The sequence below is a fragment of the Neovison vison genome, chromosome 6, assembly GCF_020171115.1.
Source record: "Neovison vison isolate M4711 chromosome 6, ASM_NN_V1, whole genome shotgun sequence".
Lineage (NCBI taxonomy): Eukaryota > Metazoa > Chordata > Mammalia > Carnivora > Mustelidae > Neogale > Neogale vison.
Genome location: NC_058096.1, coordinates 198,842,447 through 198,862,012, shown reverse-complemented (window position 1 = coordinate 198,862,012; position 19,566 = coordinate 198,842,447). Strand labels below are relative to the sequence as shown.

The 19,566-nt window shown below is 39.5% G+C and overlaps 1 protein-coding gene across 2 annotated transcripts in view; it reads left to right on the top strand.

The window, feature by feature from the left end:
* The first annotated feature begins 674 nt into the window (after positions 1 to 674).
* The window catches only part of APPL1 (adaptor protein, phosphotyrosine interacting with PH domain and leucine zipper 1), a 72,343-nt gene continuing 53,451 nt past the window's right edge, over positions 675 to 19,566 (top strand). For both annotated transcript variants that reach the window (XM_044253321.1, XM_044253320.1), the window contains exons 1-8: positions 675 to 805; positions 6,246 to 6,344; positions 7,854 to 7,913; positions 9,473 to 9,544; positions 12,851 to 12,938; positions 14,544 to 14,585; positions 15,373 to 15,431; positions 18,869 to 19,015. In XM_044253321.1, the coding sequence (XP_044109256.1) occupies positions 752 to 805; positions 6,246 to 6,344; positions 7,854 to 7,913; positions 9,473 to 9,544; positions 12,851 to 12,938; positions 14,544 to 14,585; positions 15,373 to 15,431; positions 18,869 to 19,015 (621 nt within the window). In that variant the 5' untranslated portion in view covers positions 675 to 751. The remainder of the gene's footprint in view (positions 806 to 6,245; positions 6,345 to 7,853; positions 7,914 to 9,472; positions 9,545 to 12,850; positions 12,939 to 14,543; positions 14,586 to 15,372; positions 15,432 to 18,868; positions 19,016 to 19,566) is intronic.

The window sequence follows — 19,566 nt, the reverse complement described above, 5'->3', positions numbered from 1 at the left end:
CTGAGCCACCCAGGCGCCCCCAAATCACATGTTTTTAACTGAACATACTGATACCCAAGTGCCCGGAAAAATAATTTCGAGTCTACTGTCCGTGAATCTACTGGTAGGCCCTATTAAAGACACAACTTGGGGTTTCACAAACATCTGAGGTAACCAGCACCATTTTGCTGGAGGGTGTGGGGTGGGAAGTAGACGAGACGCTCCGGGCAGGGCTGGAAACGTTGTAATTTAAGCAACTAAGAAAGGCCCCCGGCAGCAGGGCCTCTTCCGCGGTCTGATGAAAAATGCTGCGGGAGAAGGAAAGCCGCCCCACACTCCTACTGTGGTCCTCCTCAAACGAGGCTCTAGTTCCCGGAAACCTTCGCTGTCGGAGGTGTGGGGTAGACGGTCCCCTACAATTTACATCAAAACGCGCGGGGAGGACATAAGGTCCTCTTAAGCAAGCACCGTAGCCCCCAAGGCCACAGCTCACCTCACAGCCCCGCGCAGCAGAGGAGCCTCTCGGCCAACCCCGCCGCGCTGACGGGCGTCGCCGCGAGCCAATGGGCGTTCCGGGAGGCGGGGCAGAGCGGCCGAGGGGGCGGGATTTCCCGCGCGGCCACTCGGCGCCTGGCGAGAGCGGCGCGGGCGGCGACGGCGGCCGCGCCTGTAAGAGAGGGCGGGTCGGGGTCAGCTGCTGCAGGCGAGCGGGCGGGCGCGGGGAGCTGTGGGCGGCTGCCGTGTCTCCTGCCGCCGCCCTCCCTCCGCCACGATGCCGGGAATCGACAAGCTGCCCATCGAGGAGACGCTGGAGGACAGTCCGCAGGTGAGACGCGGGCGGCGGCGCGAGGCGAGGGAAGGAGCAGGGCGGGCGGACCCCAGGCCTGGAGCCGCGGCCGCCGCAGGTGCCCGCTTCGGTTCAGGTGGGCGCCGTCGGCCAGTGTCCCCGCCCGTCGCGGGCCGCGCCCCGAGCCGCCGCGGCCCGGCCGCCAGCCCGAGGCCCGCGTGGGCCTGTACGGCTGGGCCGAGAGGCACGCGCGGGGTCTGGGACGTCGGCGGGCGGCGACCGAACCTCCGCCGCCTTCGCTCGTGGGCCCGGCGGTCACGTACGTTTCGGGGCTCCCTTGTATTTGACGAAAGGTGCGTTTTTATCGCCTGTAAGGTCATAAATGCCAGTCCCGGGATTTCCTCCCTGAAGGTCTCTTCGGAGGAAGGACAGAAGGAGGAAAACAAAACCAAAAAACAACCGTAGACTTACTCCATGATTTCTGAGCAACCTAGGGAAGGGAATGGATAGTTTTTCTTCGGGAGATGCTGCAAGGCTGCTGGTTTGCCCGCGTGGAGAGTCACCGACGAAGCTCTTCGTGTGGTTCGGAGCCTCCCCGCGGACTGTGTCCAGTGTCGTGGCCGCGACTGTATCCGCTGTCACTCGACCTGTGCACGGCTTGTGGTGGACGGCGCCTTCGCGGCTCCAAGACTGCTGCGCGGAATGATGCAGACTTGGCCCTAATAAACTCCTCAGAATGCTCAGAATAAAATAAAAGCCCGTGTTTCCTTGCTTTGGGGGATAATGCCGCTGTGGCTGCTCTCGCCTCAGGCAGTCTGGGGAGATGTAACAATTTGTTACGGGTTCACTACTGAAGAATGAAATGAGTTCTGTTGAAAACCTGTAGGTAGGCGCTGTAAGTTGGGTCGAGAAACACCATCCCTAAGCCGGTGTTGTTTACACAGTTGAAGCGATTTAAGGCGACGATGTTGCTGGTTGGCTACCTCTGAAATGCTCTTTATTCAGAACTGCAGTTGCACGTGTTTCATGTGTGTCTTGATAGTTTAATATGGCCCCGAAAGTTGAGGAAGAAGGGGCTGGACCCCCCCTGGCCTGTGTGATGTGTGTCATGACTTTGTGCCAGTTTTAATTGCCAGGTGGAAGTCAGGCTCTGATTGTGGACTTGATTCCCCCCCCCCCCCGGGGGGAGAGTTATCTTCACAAGCCAGTTTTTTGCTGTGATGTTCTCTTATCAGCCTAAACTGAAACAGAATAAACCCCACATCTTGGTTTATCTTGACTGCCAGTATTAGCTAGTTCAAGTTCTTAATGATTTCTGTAGTGTAAAGTTAGAAGCTTTGTTTGTTTCAGATGTTTTGTAAAAATTTTGTGGCATGTATTGTTCAGGTGCACTTTGTCACTTTACTACTATTATATAAGACTCTGCAGGTTGCCTTACCTTTCTTACCTCTCCTGGGTTTTATAGCTCATAAAGATTATACACAGTCCAGAATGGGTAGCACGGTGTCCTTGCCATGACTTGTGTGGAGGATATGATCTGACTCATCAGACTAATTTCTTGTACTTTTCACACAGTGAGTTTACAACTTGAGCATTCATTGTTTTTTTACAAGTAGTGCCATATTGGTTTCAGTTTTATAGTAATTTTTAATGAAAATAGCCACCTTGATATTCTTTCAATTTCTGTAAGTAATAATTTGAACTAGGCATTATTTAGTTGGAAAAATTAGTTGGGGCAAATGAGATTTAGAAAGGGAAGATGCTTGGAAGTAATACTTAGGGAGAACTTGTGGTAGGATGGAAAGCCCTGGATTCCGAGGTTCAGGAATGGAGCTTTAGTCTTGACTGCCACTTCACTTTAAGGAAAGTCTGTCAGCTTCTCTGAATCTCAGCTGTTAAAGCGAGTGTTTTTATTTTTGTACCTAATAATAAAAATCATAGTTACGTGCTTTAGAAAAATTGGAAGGTCTAGAAACACAGTTACCTGTCCTGCATCCAGCAGCAAACCCTGTTAAACAATTTTTCCTTGTTTTCTTTTATATATTTTAATGTATTTAAAGTTCTCTTGTGTATAACAATTTTTATTCAGCTTTAACTTAACATTGTAATGTAAATATGTTCACATATTATTAAATTCTGAATAAAAAAATTTGAAAGTTGCATGTTTCCTTAAGTGACTTAATAGTTGTCCTACTGTTGGACTTCAAGAGTTTTCCACAAGTTTTGTCTTATATATAGGACTGAGGTAAATGCTCTGAGGCATAAATTTTTGTTGTCATATGGACTGTTTATCTAGCATAGAGTCCAAGAAGTCAAATAACAAAAAGAATGTAGATAGGTTTCTATTTAGATCATTTGATCCTAGTTAAAAGTGTCCTGTCAGTTGCTATGTAAAAAAGTTAGAACCTGGAGTCATAGAAGAGTATCCTAAATCGCAGTTACCCATTTTTAGTTTTGATTTATAGTAAGTGTTAAAATAGAGGGCTATTTGCAAGTTCAAATCTAGTTGATTGGATATAAACATCTTTAGAATTTAATCTCCCATTCTGCAGAAGAACATGTTTATTGAGACAGGAGATCTTTAAGACTACACTAGATGTCTTGTCCATAGTTCTATATTGTTTTGAAAATCTGGAGCAAAATGAAACTTGCTGGTCAATAACAGATATGATATTTTAAAAATGATTGATTTTATGTATAGATAAATATCAGTGATTCATCAATGCTAGAACTAGGAAAATAAAACTCTAGTCCCAGTTGAAGACTTCTTTCTTTGACATAATATTCACAGATTATGACCTACTTTTTTTCCCTTTTTCCACATCTTGACATGTCTGATACTGAGATAGATGCCCTTCTACAGTTGACAATTTATTTGTAGTTGGTTGCAAATGTGCACACATGATTGTTTCTCCTAGTGGCATGACTGGTCAAGTGCGGCCTTCAGCATTCAGCACTGAATTTAACAGCCACTTGAAGGACCATCAGTCCTGTTGTCTGAAAATATTCCTTTGACTCCTGTGATGAAGCCAAGCGCCACCATCAAAATTTGCTGAATGGGTATCAGTGGTTGGAAAAAAATATTGGGGACAAAAGTAGAACACTTCTAAGAAATATTTATCACCCCCATGGCACAGAATAATACTGCGTGAGAAAACATGGATATTGATTCTTAAGTCAAAAAGTGACTCAAAAGAATTGAACTCTGAAAAAATGTTAGGATAATATTAAATTTAGGCTGTTTGTGTTTTCCTTTTATGTTCATAGGAGTCGTATATCAAATTCTGTCTAAGGGTTCATTTCCACAAATATAAAGTCAAAGTTGAAAGACCTAAGAAAATCTCAAATGATAGCTTAATTGCTGGCATTTGTTTTATTTAAGTAGTATTTAAAAATGGTGCAGGGGTTGCCTTGGTGGCTCAGTCGGTTAAGCATCTGGTTAAGCATCTGACTCTTGGTTTTGGCTCAGGTCACGATCTCATGGGTTGTGGGATCCAGCTCTGTATCAGGCTCCATGCTCAGTGGGAAGTCTGCTTGAAGATTCTTTCCCTTTGCCCCTTCTCCCACTGGTGTGCACGTGCATGCACGCTTGCTCTCTCTCAAATAAATAAATAAATCTTTTTTAAAAAAATGGCACAGCTTACAGTGGATGCCATTATAGATTCAATGAAATGGTACCATATTAATGTACTTTTATAAAGTGCTAACTGGATATTAGTTTTATTTTTTTTAATTTTTTAAAAAGATTTATTTATTTGACAGAGATCACAAGTAGGCAGAGAGGCAGGCAGAAAGAGAGGAGGAAGCAGGTTCCCTCCTGAGCAGAGAGCCTGATGTGGGGCTCGATCCCAGGACCCTGAGATCATGGCCTGAGCTGAAGACAGAGGCTTAACCCACTGAGCCACCCAGGTGCCCTGGATATTATTAGTTTTAAATAGGGAACCTGTTTTAACAGTGTTTGGGGCTAAGGAGATCTTTTTAACTTAAATACAATGCAGGTTTTTGCATAAATGTGTAATAATAATTTGGGGGAAACAAAAAAATGAAATGGCAGATTTTTCTTAAGAACGGCACTAATCAAACAAAGTTTCTTGCTGTTTTCTTTTTTACATCTTAAAGTAACACTGTGGGGAATAGAAGGGGGCATAGAGCTAAAGTGAAATTCTGTCAGATTTAAATCTTTGGGGCATGGGAAAGAGGACTGACAACATGGATTTCATATGTGGACAAAAAGATTTTGTGCCCTCTTTTTTTTTTTAAACCATATTGATTTAGCTTCCTTTTCCAAAAACAGGAAGCTAAGGAATAAGTTGGTTTTTTTAAAAACCACCTTGTAAGAATGAATTATTTGTAGAATAAAAATACAAGGTCATCTTTTAGATTTTAAATTGGAGTTATCTCAATAGTTGTTGGTTTTTTCTCTTTGTCTTTGGGATATGAAAAAGTGAGTATGCTTGCCTTGATATGCTGAGTTTCCTTATCTCTGACCCTTTTTATTGACAGTCTTTAACATTTACTTACACATTTTTCCCCCTAAAATGAAGGGGAAATGCTTATTGCATTAAAAAAAATGTTTAACTTGGGGTGCCTGGGTGGGTCAGTGGATTAAGCCTCTGCCTTTGGCTCAGGTCATGATCTCAGGGTCCTGGGATCAAGCCCCACATCAGGCTGTCTGCTCAGCAGGGATCCTGCTTCCCTCTCTATCTCTGCCTGCTGCTCTGCCTATTTGTGATCTCTCTTTCTCTGTCAATAAATAAATAAAATCTTTTTTAAAAAAGCACTTAACAATATAGATAAGTATAAAGAAGAAGAAAAAAAGAACCTCAAATTCTATACTCATAAAATCCAAGTTAGTGTTTCCTAGGCCATGTTGGGAATGGGTACTATGTTGTTATTTTGGATTAGGGTGGGGAGGGGTTTGGCACTACAACAAGAGACCACGGAAAAAGAAACCGTACTGAGTTATCCTGAAATAAGACCTCTATAATACTTATACATGGAATACTGTTAATTTAGCCTTGTATATTTTTGTTGATCTTAATTTAATTACAGACTTTTTAATTCATGAAAATATACCTTTGTTGTTCCTTTTAAAGTTTATGTGATGAGGGCGCTGAGTGGCTCAGTCATTTAAGCGTTCAGCTCCTGATTTTGGTCAGGTCGTGATCTCAGGGTTGTGTGATGGAACTGCGCTGGGCTTGGAGCCTGCTTGAGATTCTCTCTCCCTCTGTCGCTTCCCTAAACAAATAAATAAAAAGAAATTTTGTGTGATGTAGTTGGAAAATCCCTCCATTTTAGTGAAGTGAAATTGAGAACAAAGAACCCCAGCATCTTGGCATTACTATCAAAAGAGAAAATAGGTTAAGACTCAGAATTGTTAGAGCCCCAATATCCTAGGATTTTTCCTTTCTTTAGAAAATAATTTTCTATCTGATTTATATAATGGTTAATGTAAACTTACTGCTTTTATTTTATACAGACAAGGTCTTTACTGGGTGTATTTGAAGAAGATGCTACAGCTATTTCCAACTATATGAACCAGTTGTATCAAGCTATGCTGCGGATTTATGATGCACAGGTAAAGGCCTAAAGGCTAACTGCTTTTTTTTAATGACTCTTGAAGCCCGTGAGGACAGAACTAGCTAGTGCCTGCCTTGTTTACTGGTGCCTAGCTCTATCCTGGGCTCATAGTAATATTTGTTGAGTAGATGCATGAACTGGTTTTTTTTTGTTTTTTTTTGTTTTTTGATGCATGAACTTTTAAGTATTTTGTATTAAAGCTCACATTCCAGTTACTAGTGTGTACTTTGCAGTGCTACAGAAGAGATAAAGATTGAAGCATCTTCCCCTTTTTACACAGAAATAGTAAGAACTTTCTTACTGAAACTTACTGATCATGATCTTTGCCTAAGATTTGACTGAAAAACCCCATATGGTCACCAGGGTTTTCCCTAATTGTGCTTTTAATCTTACGGAACATTTCCCCCTTTTTGAGTAAAGGATTGAAGGTAGTTTATGTTTAGTGAGAAACAGATAATAAAAATTGGATGTAACTCTGGGTACTGTGAGATGAATTAAGGAGATGACTAGATTGTTTTGTTGAGCAGGTTTAAGATTTGAAGCTGTGTTTATGTAACTTAATTATAAGCCTTAACAGGAACCTGGGTTCTATCATAAACTTTCTTAGGGATTAATTAGGTGTACAAGTCCCCCCCCCTTTCTCATTTTACCTCCTTTCTGGACTCACATTTTCATTATGTACTAAAAAGTTGCTCTGAGGGGTGCCCAGGTGGCTTCGTCAGTTAAGGGTCCAACTCTTAATTTTGGCTCAGCTTATGATCTCAGGATTGTGAAGTCAAGCCCCCACATCAGGCTCTGTGCTCAGCTCCAAGTCTGCTCGGGATTCTTTCTTTTCTTCTGCCCCTCCTCCAAGTCATGTGCCTGTACACTTTCTCCCTCTGTAGGTAAAAATCTTTAAAAAAATGAATTAAAAAGTTGCTGGGATAGTTTTAAATTTTTTTCCTTGCAGTTGGTCTCTCAAGATTTGACTCCTGACTACAGAGATTACTTTGTAAAAGAAATGTTAATTTTGTCATTATATTCATCACTAGAAAAAAAACTTGAAAGTAATACCTTCATGTTTCTGTGTTGCTGTATTACATGACTAGACTAACCATAGTTTGGTTGTATGTTGTTAAATGTATTGGTATAGTTTCAGCACCTAGAGAGAGGAATAATTTGTCATCAATGTAGAATCTATTAAGATTTTGCTAAGATTATATACAGTTTACTTCTAACTTTAAAGCTTTAACAATATTTAATGCTGAGTTTTTATTAGCTAAAAAAAAAAAAAGTACACGTAGAAGAACACTGCTGAGTTCCTTGATGGTATCTGTTTAATGGTTTGAGTTTCCCTTTAAAGTGCTTTAATGGTAGTTCCCTTTCCAGTGATTTAATGAGGGGTTTAGAGAACGCGTTATATAGCACTTATATTAAGTAAAAAACAAAAGTGGCGTAGGTATCTTCGACTAAAGCTTTTTCTTAGTAATATTGTGTTAATTTGAATGCTGATTTTTCCCCCCCACAGAATGAATTAAGTGCAGCAACACACCTGACTTCAAAACTTTTAAAAGAATATGAAAAACAGGTATTGTACGTGAAAATTTTAAAAGCCTAATTGAAACTATGCAGTGATAAAGTATCTGTATAAATAGAATTTCTCATCAAGAATCCTAAGCTTTTTTGAATTCATAGAAAGTAATTTTGAAATGCTGTTGAAATTCCATTATAGCTCCTTTTAATTAATCTTAGGTAGAAGTTATTTAATTGACTTCTCCTCTTCTTACAAATAAGGAAACCGAGGCTTACTCATTTTATAGGTGGTTATTGGAGGAATTAGAACGAAACAAATCTCTGAACTCCTAGTATGGTATGCATTCCTATAATACTATGTTAATCAGTTGCTTAGCAAATATTTTAAGTAATGTTTACTAATTGTACAAATTACACTCTTTTGTTAAGTGACATTTTTTAGAGTATTCAAAATTTTGGAAATTCGTAAAAGTTTCAGTTGATTCTTAACATGGGTTTGAGGGGTGCCTATGTGGCTCAGTTGGTTGAGCGAGTGCCTTTGGCTAAGGTCATGATCCTGGAGTCCTGGATCTAGTTACGCATCAGGCTCCCTCCTCGGTGGGAGTGTTCTTCTCCCGCTGACCCCCCCCCTTTTTCGTGCTCGCTCGCTCTCTTTCTCTCTCTCAAATAAATGAATAAAATCTTTTTTTTTTTAAAGATTTTATTCATTTATTTGACACAGAGAGAGAGAGAGATCACAGGTAGGCAGAGAGGCAGGCAGAGAGAGGGGGAAGCAGGCTCCCAACGCGGGGCTCGATGCGGGGCTCGATCCCAGGACCCTGAGATCATGACCTGAGCCGAAGGCAGAGGCTTAACCCACTGAGCCACCCAGGCGCCCCAAATGAATAAAATCTTAAAAAAATACAACAACATGGGTTTGAACTGAATGGGTCCACTTATTCATGGGTGGGTTTTTTTTTGGATACAGTACAGTAAATATATTTTTTCTTCCTATGATTTTCTTAACACTTTTCTCTTAAAGATTATGAAAATACAGTACACAATACATGTAATATATAAAATATGTGTTAACTGTTTACATTACTGATAAGGCTCCTGTCAACAGTTGGCTGTTAGTTAAATTTGGGGAAAGTTAAAAGTTATATGTGCGGGTCAGCACTTCTAATTCCCATGTGTTTTGAGGGTCAGCTATTTTTTTTTTTTTTTTGAGGGCCAGCTATTTTTGAAAATGTAAATTACACCCTGATATGAAGAATTGGAGAAGCAATGTGGGGTTTTGGGGGGTAGGGAAGGAAAAAATGAAACAAGATGGGATCGGGAGGGAGACAAATCATAAGAGACTCTTAATCTCACAAAACAAACTGAGGGTTGCTGGGAGAGAGGGGTAGGGAGAGGGTAGTTGGGTTATGGACGTTGGGGAGGGTATGTGCTGTGGTGAGTGCTGTGAAGTGTGTAAACCTGGCGATTCACAGACCTGTACCCCTGGGGCTAATACATTATATGTTAATAAAAAATAAAAAATTATAAAAAAATTTTTTAAATGTAAATTACAGCATCAGTCACAGAAGACCTACAGCACTGGACATTACCTCATCTCTGTTTCTCTTTTTTTAGCGTTTTCCTTTGGGGGGTGATGATGAAGTTATGAGCTCTACTTTGCAACAGTTTTCAAAAGTTATAGATGAGGTAAGTACTTATTTTGCTTGAGTAAGTGGTCTTATTATTAAATTATTCAAGTTTAGCTTTTATTGGGAACTTGTATTATAATGATTATATGAGCAAATCTCTTTAATTAAAGAAGGACCTTATTGGGGCACCTGGGTGGCTCAGTTGTTTGAGCAACTGCCTTCAGCTTGGGTCATGATCCTGGGGGCTCGGGATCGAGTTCCGTATCAGGCTCCGTGCTCTGCAGGGAGTCTGCTTCTCCCTCTGGCCCTCCCCCTTCTCATGCTCTCTCTCTCTGTCAAATAAATAAATAAAATCTTTAAAAAAAGAAGGACCTTATTTCCATATTAGTGTTGGTCTCATATCTTAGTGGATGTCTCATAAAAATAGTGCTTTGTTTGATTAAAACAAATTGTTTTTGGGGATGAGCCTAGAGATGTGCTGTCTCTCTTCTTAGTCTGTGTCATTCAACCTTTCACTCTTTTATCTGGTGTAGGCAGGGAGGTAAGAGTTCAACTATGAGGGACGCCTGGGTGGCTCAGTTGGTTAAGCATCTGTTTGCCTTCAGCTCAGGTCATGAACTCCCACATTGGGCTCCTTGCTCAGCTGGAAGCCTGCTTCTTCCTCTGCTTCTACCTGCCTGTTCTCTCTCTCTTGACAAATAAATAAATTAAAAAAAAAAAAAAAAAAGAGGGGCATCTGGGTGGCTCAGTGGGTTAACCCTCTGCCTTCAGCTTAGGTCATGATCTCAGGGTCCTGGGATCAAGCTCCACATAAGGCTCTCTGCTTGGTAGGGAGCCTGCTTTCCCCTTTCTCTCTGCCTGCCTCTCTGCCTACTTGTTTTCTCTCTCTCTCTGCTCTCTCCCTCCCCCCAAAAAAGGTTAAACTATGAGATATAAGGGCACCTGGGTGGTCAGTGGGTTAAGCCTCTGCCTTCGGCTCAGGTCATGATCTTAGGGTCCTGGGATCGAGCCCTACATCGGGCCTTCTGCTCAGCAGGGAGTCTGCTTCCATCTGTCTCTGCCTGCCTCTCTGCCTACTTGTGATCTCTGTCTGTTAAATAATAAAATCTTAAAAAAAAAATTGTGAGATATAGCTAAGTTCTGGGTCTTTTTTTTGTTGTTTTTTCAAGATTTTATTTATTTGGCAGAGATCACAAGTAGGCAGAGAGGCAGGCTCCCTGCTGAGCAGAGAGCCCAATGCAGGGCTTGATCCTAGGACCCTGGGATCATGACCTGAGCTGAAGGCAGAGGCTTAACCCACTGAGCCATCCAGGCGCCCCACTTCTGGGTCTTTTTAAAAATAATTTGTTCTGATGAATGGTTAGAAAAATTAAGGGCTGATATTGACTGGGATGGAAGGATTAATAAACTGAATGGTAAAATGTTCCTAGGAGGAAGAGGGGCGGTGAGAGCTATTTGGGGAGTTCATTACTGTTCTCAACTAGTGCAATGAAAGCTCTTCATGGGAGCCATTAGATTGTTCTGTCTTTTCTAGTTCCGTAACTGAAAAAGTAGTTTTTTGAAATATTTTAATAACTCATTATAGCAAAATACTGTTATAGTAGAGCAATATAGAGAAATATTTATAGGAAATGGAATATTTTTATTCTGGTAAAATATACATAAAATGTCTCCCTGGTTACATTTATACACTCACAATGCTGTGCAGCCCTCACCGCTGATGTTCCAGAACATTTTCATCATCATCCCAAAGGAAACCCTATTCCCATTAAGCAGCCACTCCCTACTTCCTCTCCCTTCAGATCTTGGCAACCACAAATCTATTTTTCTATCTGTATAGATTTGCCTGCTTTGGATATTTCATATAAATGGACTTAACACAGTTTGTGGATTTTTGTGTCTGTCTTCTTTAATGTTTTCAAGGTTTGTCTGTGTTGTAGCATGTATCAGAAGGTGAATAAAATTCCATCATATGAGTATACCACTTTTTATTTATCCATTGATAGTTGATGGGCAGTGAGTTGTTTTATGCCTTTTGGCCAGTGGGAATAGTGCTACAGTGAGGGTTTGTATATAAGGTTTTGTTTTATTTTTTTCTTGAACACCAGTATTCAGTTCTTTTGGGTCTGTAATCAGGAGTGGAATTGCTGGGTCATACAATAATTTTATATTTAACTTTTTGAGTCAGACTGTTTTCCACAGGTCCTATATACTTTTACATTCCCACCAGTAATGGAGGGTTCCAGTTTTTCCACGTCCTCACCAACACTTACTATTTTTGTTAATATTTTTATTATAACCATCTAAGCAGGTGTGAAGTAGTGTATCATTGTAGTTTTTATGTGCATTTTCCTGTTGACTAATGGTGTTGAGGACCTTTTTCTATGCTTATTGGCCATTTCTGTATCTTCAAAGAAATGTCTATGGTAGTACCCACCTCCGCATCCACAGGTGATACTTTCACACACCACTCCAAGTGGTCATCTGAAACCATGGGTAGTATGGAATCATATATAATGTGTTTCCCTATACATATATACACATGTGACAAAGAGTAATTTATAAAATAGGCACAGTAGGTTTAACAAAATGAGAGAATAATTACTAATAAAATAGAATTATAACATTATACCATAATACAAGTTCTGTGAATGTGGTGTGTGTGTCTCTCTTGCAAAATATATTACGGTGCTGTACTCAACCCTTCTTGTGGTGATGTGAGATGATAGAGTGCCTGCATGATGAGATGCAGTGAGGTGAATGATGGAAGCACTCTAAGGACCCGTTAGGCTCCTGTTGGCCTTCTGACACTGTGTCTGAAGGAGGATCATCTGCTTCGGGATGGCAGTTAACCCTGGGTAACTGAAACTACGGAAGGCAGCACTGTGGGCAGGGGTGAAGTGCTTCATTCAGTACTTTGCCCGTTTTTCAGTTGAGTGGTTTTTCTTTTATTACTGAGTTTAAGGCTTCCTGATTGTAGATACAGGTTCATTCTCAATATGTGACTGGCAAATATTTCTCCCCTTTCTGCAGGCTGTGTGTTTACTTTCTTGATATATCCTTTGCCCAAAGTTTTTAATTTTGATGAAGTCCAATTTATATTTTCTTAGTTGCTTGTGCTTTGGTGTCATATGTAAGAGCCATTGCCAAATCCTAGGTTATCCTATGTTTTTTTTCTAAGGGTTTTAAATGGACTTTTTTTTTTTTAACTGTATAGTATTTTGGACTATATCACATAATTTTGAATGTTCTCTTATGTAAAATGTATCACCATCTGTTTATTAGATTTTGTTTAATTTATAAACACTGGCTAAATATTTCTGTATAGTTATTTATTCAGCCATTTTGGTCTTCCTTTTACTAGCTTAGCTCTTGCCATGCAGTACTTTCAACACAGCTTGCTGATGCCATGATGTTTCCCATTACCCAGTTTAAAGAAAGAGATCTAAAAGGTAATGAAGTCAAGTTTATGTCTACTTCCATTACCCCTCAGATCAATACTTGTAAAGTGCATATTACTGTATACCTTAACCATTTCTAACTGCAGCTTGTACCACTTTAATGTATCACTGGATATTTATAGAAGCTCCTGCTAGATGTTAAACTAGATACAGTTGTCTTCTGTCAAGAAAGCCTTGAGAAGGAGATGGGTAAAGTAGGTAATTAAGATAATTCTCTTATAATTAGGGAATGAACAAGATGCTATGGGGGCTCAGAGGAGGGTGTCAGTAAGATGTCACTAAGATGTGACATGAGCATCGAACAGTGAAGAGACATTTGCAAGGAGAAGAGAGTCATTGTTCCATTAGACAGACTAGAAAGCACAAAGGTATGGGTTATATAAATAGGTGTCTTGTTTTGTGGTTGACGAGAAACTCAACGTGGTTGCAAGGTTGGATGTGTTGGGGAGTGACCGGAGACGAATCTGGAACAAGATCATGCTGAAGATGTTGGACTTAAGTTTATAAGCAAAGAAGCCAATGGAGGCCTTGAAGAAGTAGATCCAATTCCTTTTGTTTTGAAGGTTAGAATAGAGTGGATTTGATATCCAGGAAAATGGATTAGGAAGTTGTGAGAGCTTAGTGAGCTATGACCAACGCCTGACCTGTGACAGTGGCATAGGAGGTGTGTTTAGGGACTGCAGTGGTGGGAGGTAGGGGTACTGGCACGTCTGGCAACCCATGACTTAGTAGTTTGTGGTGGATTTTTTTTCCCTGTTTAGGATTATTAGGTGATAAAATGAGAGTTTTATAGAATTGGCTCTGCTTTCTCATAATTTACAGTCTGAGTCATACAGACTTATTTACTGAATATGTAGAGAGAATAAAAACATTGAACTAATGTATCAGTGGATGGTAAAGTATTCAGATCATGCATGGAATAAAGACAAATGTATTTTAGAAAAGGAGTTAGTATTTATGGTGATAATTCTCAAGGATGGTCATTTCCAAGGTCAAGAAACAAGTTCCCTTTTCTCTTTTCCTAGTCTGAATGTCATATCTTACTAATTTTTCTTTTTTCTCAGATTCAGCACTTGAACTTACTAGAGTCTGTATCAAAAATAATAAGTTGGATGCTGGTACTAAGTCAGGATATTTGGGGCGCCTGGGTGGCTCAGTGGGTTAAGCCGCTGCCTTCGGCTCAGGTCATGATCTCAGGGTCCTGGGATTGAGCCCCACATCGGGCTCTCTGCTCAGTGGGGAGCCTGCTTCCTCCTCTCTCTGCCTCTCTGCCTACTTGTGATCTCTGTCTGTCAAATAAATAAATAAAATCTTTAAAAAAAAAGAATATTTGAATATCTTAGAATTTGCAATGATTTTAAATTTTTGTGTCACATTATTAATTTGTGGCAAGTAGATCTGGTGGTGTAATTGTTGTTAAAGATAGTGAATGTTTCGTAGACGAGCTAAAACACAGAACTTTTTCACTTTGAATGTTGAAGTATGAAATATTATTTGGAGTTTGAGTTTAGCTTAAATGGGAGTTACTGTTTTCTAAACAAAATTTTGGATATTTCATAAATATGCTAAATTGAAACTATTCTTGAACTTTTCCAGAAATACTGACGTTAAAGGAAGTGTTTCAGATTGCTAGTAATGGTAAGTTGTGAATACTTTACAGTTCTTTCTCACAGTGATGCATTTCTTTATCAACATAAAACTGTGGCTATATTCTATGTAATAATTGAAAAAAATGAACCTAATTTAAAGTGTAAGTGAACATTATGTAAATCAGTGCTATTTTTAAGTTTTACTAAGTTTATGCTACAAGAAAAATTTAAACAGAAACTAAATCAAATCTTGTGGTTTGCTATATTAATAATACTAGAGGAGTTGATATAATATATTCCCTTGTTTTCTTGTATATTCCAAAATTTTCCTTAGTGAACATTTGCTATTTTTGTACTAAAAAATACTTTCTGGGACCCTGTGTGGCTCAGTTGTTTAAACATCTGCCTTTCGCTCAGATCATGATTTCAGGGTCCTGGGATCAAGTCCTGCATTGGGCTCCCTGCTCAGTGGGGAGCCTGCTTCTCCCTCTCCCTCTGCCACTCATCCTCCTTGTGCTTTCTCACTCTGTCTCTCAAATAAATAATAAAATCTTTTTAAAAAGTAAAATACTTTTAAAAACTTTTTGTGGAGTACAGTCTCGTTAGAATTGATTTTTTTAAAACAAATTTAATAAGTAGAAAGATACTTCATGGGAAATTTGACTATGGGAATATTTGGGTGGAGTGAAGTATGTGTTAAAGAATTTTTATTTTATTTTGAGAATTCTTGCTTTAGCATGTTTGTTAGAAGATGCACATGTAAAGACTATTTAAAGCATTTATAAGTTTGGTAAAGTACTGTTGTATTATTGTTAATAGTTATTTCTGTTTTCCAGATCATGATGCTGCAATTAACAGATATAGCCGGTTGTCAAAAAAAAGAGAAAATGACAAGGTGTGATACATAGTTATTTACTCCTTTAGTGTCACAATTGTTTCATTAGCTTCTTTTTCACTAGTTTTTTTCTGTTTAAAAACAGTAACTGCAGTTACTTTGTATGTTTTACTACATTGTCCTTAGTTTATTCTTTCCTTCTAGTTGCTCAAAGCCTTTCTTATAATTATCAGGCAATTAATAATTGTCTCTTTGAACAATATATTTTTCTGCTGACAAAATTTGGTAAGTAAACAGAACTATTCCAAAAGTGTAATTCATGCTCAGTATATAACATTGCCTCCTTTTGCTTTGTGTTTTGATAACATTGTATGTGTTCTGTTTTTTTTGACCATGTATGTATTCAGAAGTGTCTTCTGAGATAAAGTGGTTAAAAAGTTGAATTGTTGCATACATAATTGAAATTCTGTCATGAGGACCTCCTCACTATATGTGTGTGTGTGTGTGTGTGTGTGTGAGTATACATATACATATACATATACATATATATATATTTTGATCCTTCTCCAAGGAGTGAAATCCAGAAATCTTTCACTTTATTTTAGGAGAAGTGCATTTGAGTAAAGAACAGAAACAAAATAATTAACAAGTTCATCTAGCTGCTCCTTAAGCTCTTTCCTTCCTCAGTGCCTAATCCCAGGTTTGATCGTGAGACCTCCACTAGATGTTTGCAAGTGAGGTGCTCTGTGTTGGTGTCTGCATCTTTGGCTATAGCTGCTGGTAGGGGCACAGTGATCACTTGGGGGAATCCACGACTAGGTATATAATTTACTGTGCAACAGCTACTGTGACCCAGTAAATGGAAAGTTTCTCACAAAATCCAGTACAAAGAGCTTTCCATTTCTAATTTTAGTTCACTGATTACTTGGTGCAAATATTAATAAAATAGACACATTTTGAGATCTATATTACTTTGCTACTTTGCCTTAGAGAAATAGTTAAAGGGTCTAGTTATGAATTTTATTATACTTTGCATTGCTTCTGGCTGTTCCAGGTTTTTTGTTGTTATTCCAGGTAATTTAAAAAAAATTCTTATACCAATTTTGTTTGATTTGAAAAAATTTTGAGCATCTACTCTATTTTGGGTACCATGGGGTAATAGTGTGAAAAGGCTCTACTCCTAGCCTCAGGGAGTGAATAAGACACACTTAGTCAAAGACTTCCTGTGTGAAGGCACGCAGCTAGAGTAGATGCCAGCGTACAAGAGTGAAGAACACATGTGAATTAACAGAGTTAAATACTGTAATAGCAGTCTTAACAAAATGTTGGGAGAGCACAAACAAAGCAGCAGTTAATTTTGGTAATTGGGAAAGGCTATACTTTTAGGAGGTGCTGTTTGCATTTAGGATGAGTGAAAGTCACTGGTTTAGGTTTAGGGAGTGGGCATTCCTGGAAGAAAAACAGCCTTTGCAGAAGCACATGGTAGACACCAGAAAATGTAAAGCGTAAGAGCATGGGCTCTGGAGTTGCACTGTTGGAGGACAAATCTCAGCTTTGCCTGAGATTCACTTACTTGCCTGAGGTCACACTCTGGCTACTTAATTTCAAGCCTTTATTTCTCTGTCAAAAAAAACTCAGTAGTTGTGATGATGAAATGTGATAATACATGCAGGGCACCTGGCTTGTAGCAAGTTTTTAAAATTCTAGCAATAATTATTACAATAATGGCGTGTGTCTGGAGCATAGGATATATTTGGGGGGAGGTACGGCAGAGATGACAAGAAAGTAGTTTAGGGCCAGATTACTCTGTCGGTGACTTTGAAGTTTAAGTTAGAGGGATTGGGCAGCCTATTTAAAGGAATCCTACTTAAAGGATTATAAGTGGATAACACCATGCAATTGTGTTATAAAATAAAAATCCTAATGGAAATGTGAAGGGTACTGGACTGAGGGAATCCAACTGAAAAGGTACCACAATAGTTTGCAGAGACATTAGGAGAGCCTCAGGTAGTTGTTGAAAGTGTAGAGGAAGGAATACTTTTGGATGATATTTTAGAAGTAGAATCGACATGGGGCGCCTGGGTGGCTCAGTGGGTTAGGCCACTGCCTTCGGCTCAGGTCATGATCTCAGGGTCTTGAGATCGAGTCCCGCATCGGGCTCTCTGCTCAGCGGGGAGCCTGCTGCTTCTCTCTCTCTCTCTGCCTGCCTCTCTGCCTACTTGTGATCTCTCTCTGTCAAATAAATAAAATCTTTAAAAAAAAAAAAAAAGAAGTAGAATCGACATGACATGGTAGGAGGAAGAATTAAAAAGGAATCCTATGGTTCTTGGATGATGGGGTAGATCTTGGAGTAATTAGGAGAGCTAAGAAGCAGGGGCACCTAGATGGCTCCGTTGATGAAGTGTCTGCCTTCAGCTCAGGTCATGATCCTGGGGTCCTGGGATTGAGCCCTGCATTAGGCTCCTTACTTAGTGGGGAGTCTGCTTCTCTTTCTCCTCCCTTTGCCCCTCCCCACCACTTGCTCTTATTCTCAAATACAAATATCTTTAAAAATAATAAAAAGCTAATAAAACAGAGGCTTTGAGGGGAAGATACTGTATTCAGTTTTGTACATGTTCAGCACATTTAAACACACATTTGTGCACGAGTGCACATATACACACACATAGAGAGAAACCCAGCTGGAAATGTACTTCCTCTGGCACTTAGGAGAGTGAAGGGCAAGGGCTGTCTGGATGGCTCAGTCAGTTGAGTGTCTGCCTTCGGCTCAGGTCATGATCCCAGAATCCTGGGATCAAGACCTGTGTCAGGCTTTCCACTCAGCGGGGAGTCTGCTTCTCCCTCTCCCTGCTCGTGCGCGCGCGCTCTCTCTCTCTCTCTCTCACGTAAATAAATAAAATTACAAAAAAAGTGAAAGGTGAGAGTTAAAAATTTGGGAGTCATTGGTGTATTGGAATATTCTTAGTACTGGATTTGGTATTCTAAGGAAAGCAACAAGAGAGAAGAGCCTAATGCATATTATGTAATAGGTGCTCAATAAATATTGTCTGAATACAAGAACTTAAAGGAGCACAAGTATTTTAAGTGTGGGTGAAAGAAAACAAGTATAAGAGAGGAAGAACAGCAGGAGAGAACCAGAAGAGAAGTATGCTGTGAACTGACCAAGATCAAAAACTAATGACTAAAAAACAAACAAACAAACACAAAAACCTAATGACTAAGCTAATACCAAACCCCTATCTGCCTTTGATCTGTGTGGTAGACTCTGCCACACTTAGTTCAGTTATTGTATCATTCTTAGTTATGTGCCGAATTTGGCTTTAAATGTGCATTTTAAGATGGAGTGGTTGGTATTTTATAGGATTTCTACTATCTCAGAAAATAAAGATGCGTAGTTGATACACATTTTTCCTTGGATGGACTCTTCCCTACAGCCGCTACTAAAGATAATTACACAATTAAGGAAATAATAGTATTTTTAATGTTTTTACTCAAAGGTAAAGTATGAAGTAACAGAAGATGTCTACACTTCAAGAAAAAAACAACACCAGACCATGATGCATTATTTTTGTGCATTAAATACTCTTCAATACAAAAAGAAAATAGCACTGTTAGAACCTCTCCTTGGGTACATGCAAGCTCAGGTAAATACTGACTGTACTGTGTTTTGGATTATAACTGTCCTAAAAACTTTATGTTAAGTTTGATATTTATGTGAAGTGTAACCATATTACAAACTAAGGTCAAAATATTCTATTTGGATCTCTGTTTTCAAAAGTAATTTAAAATGTCATCAGAATGCTATTTTGAGAAAGTTAGGATGGTTTTCCTTGCAAATGAAGATTTCACATACTTTAGGATAAATAAAAACACTTACCTAGTATTTAGATCTTGTCCATCACAGGTGGGGGACAGGGAACAGAAAGCTGAATGAATTCTGGAGTTACTCCTACTGATGGAATTTCCATTCACTCTGACTTTGGAATAGATTTGAAAGAGAATGGGCAAGTTTGAGTTTGTTTCCTGTTCCTTGCATACCTCCTGAGGTAAAAATAATAGATGAGATCCAAAGTGTCCCAAGAGGTTTGCATCAGGAAGGAGGCTAGAAAAGTGAATTTGGGTAATATGTGATGGCATACCCCTAAAAATTAAGAGTTTAAAGAAATTCAAATATTCCTTCAAATATGAGTGCTTA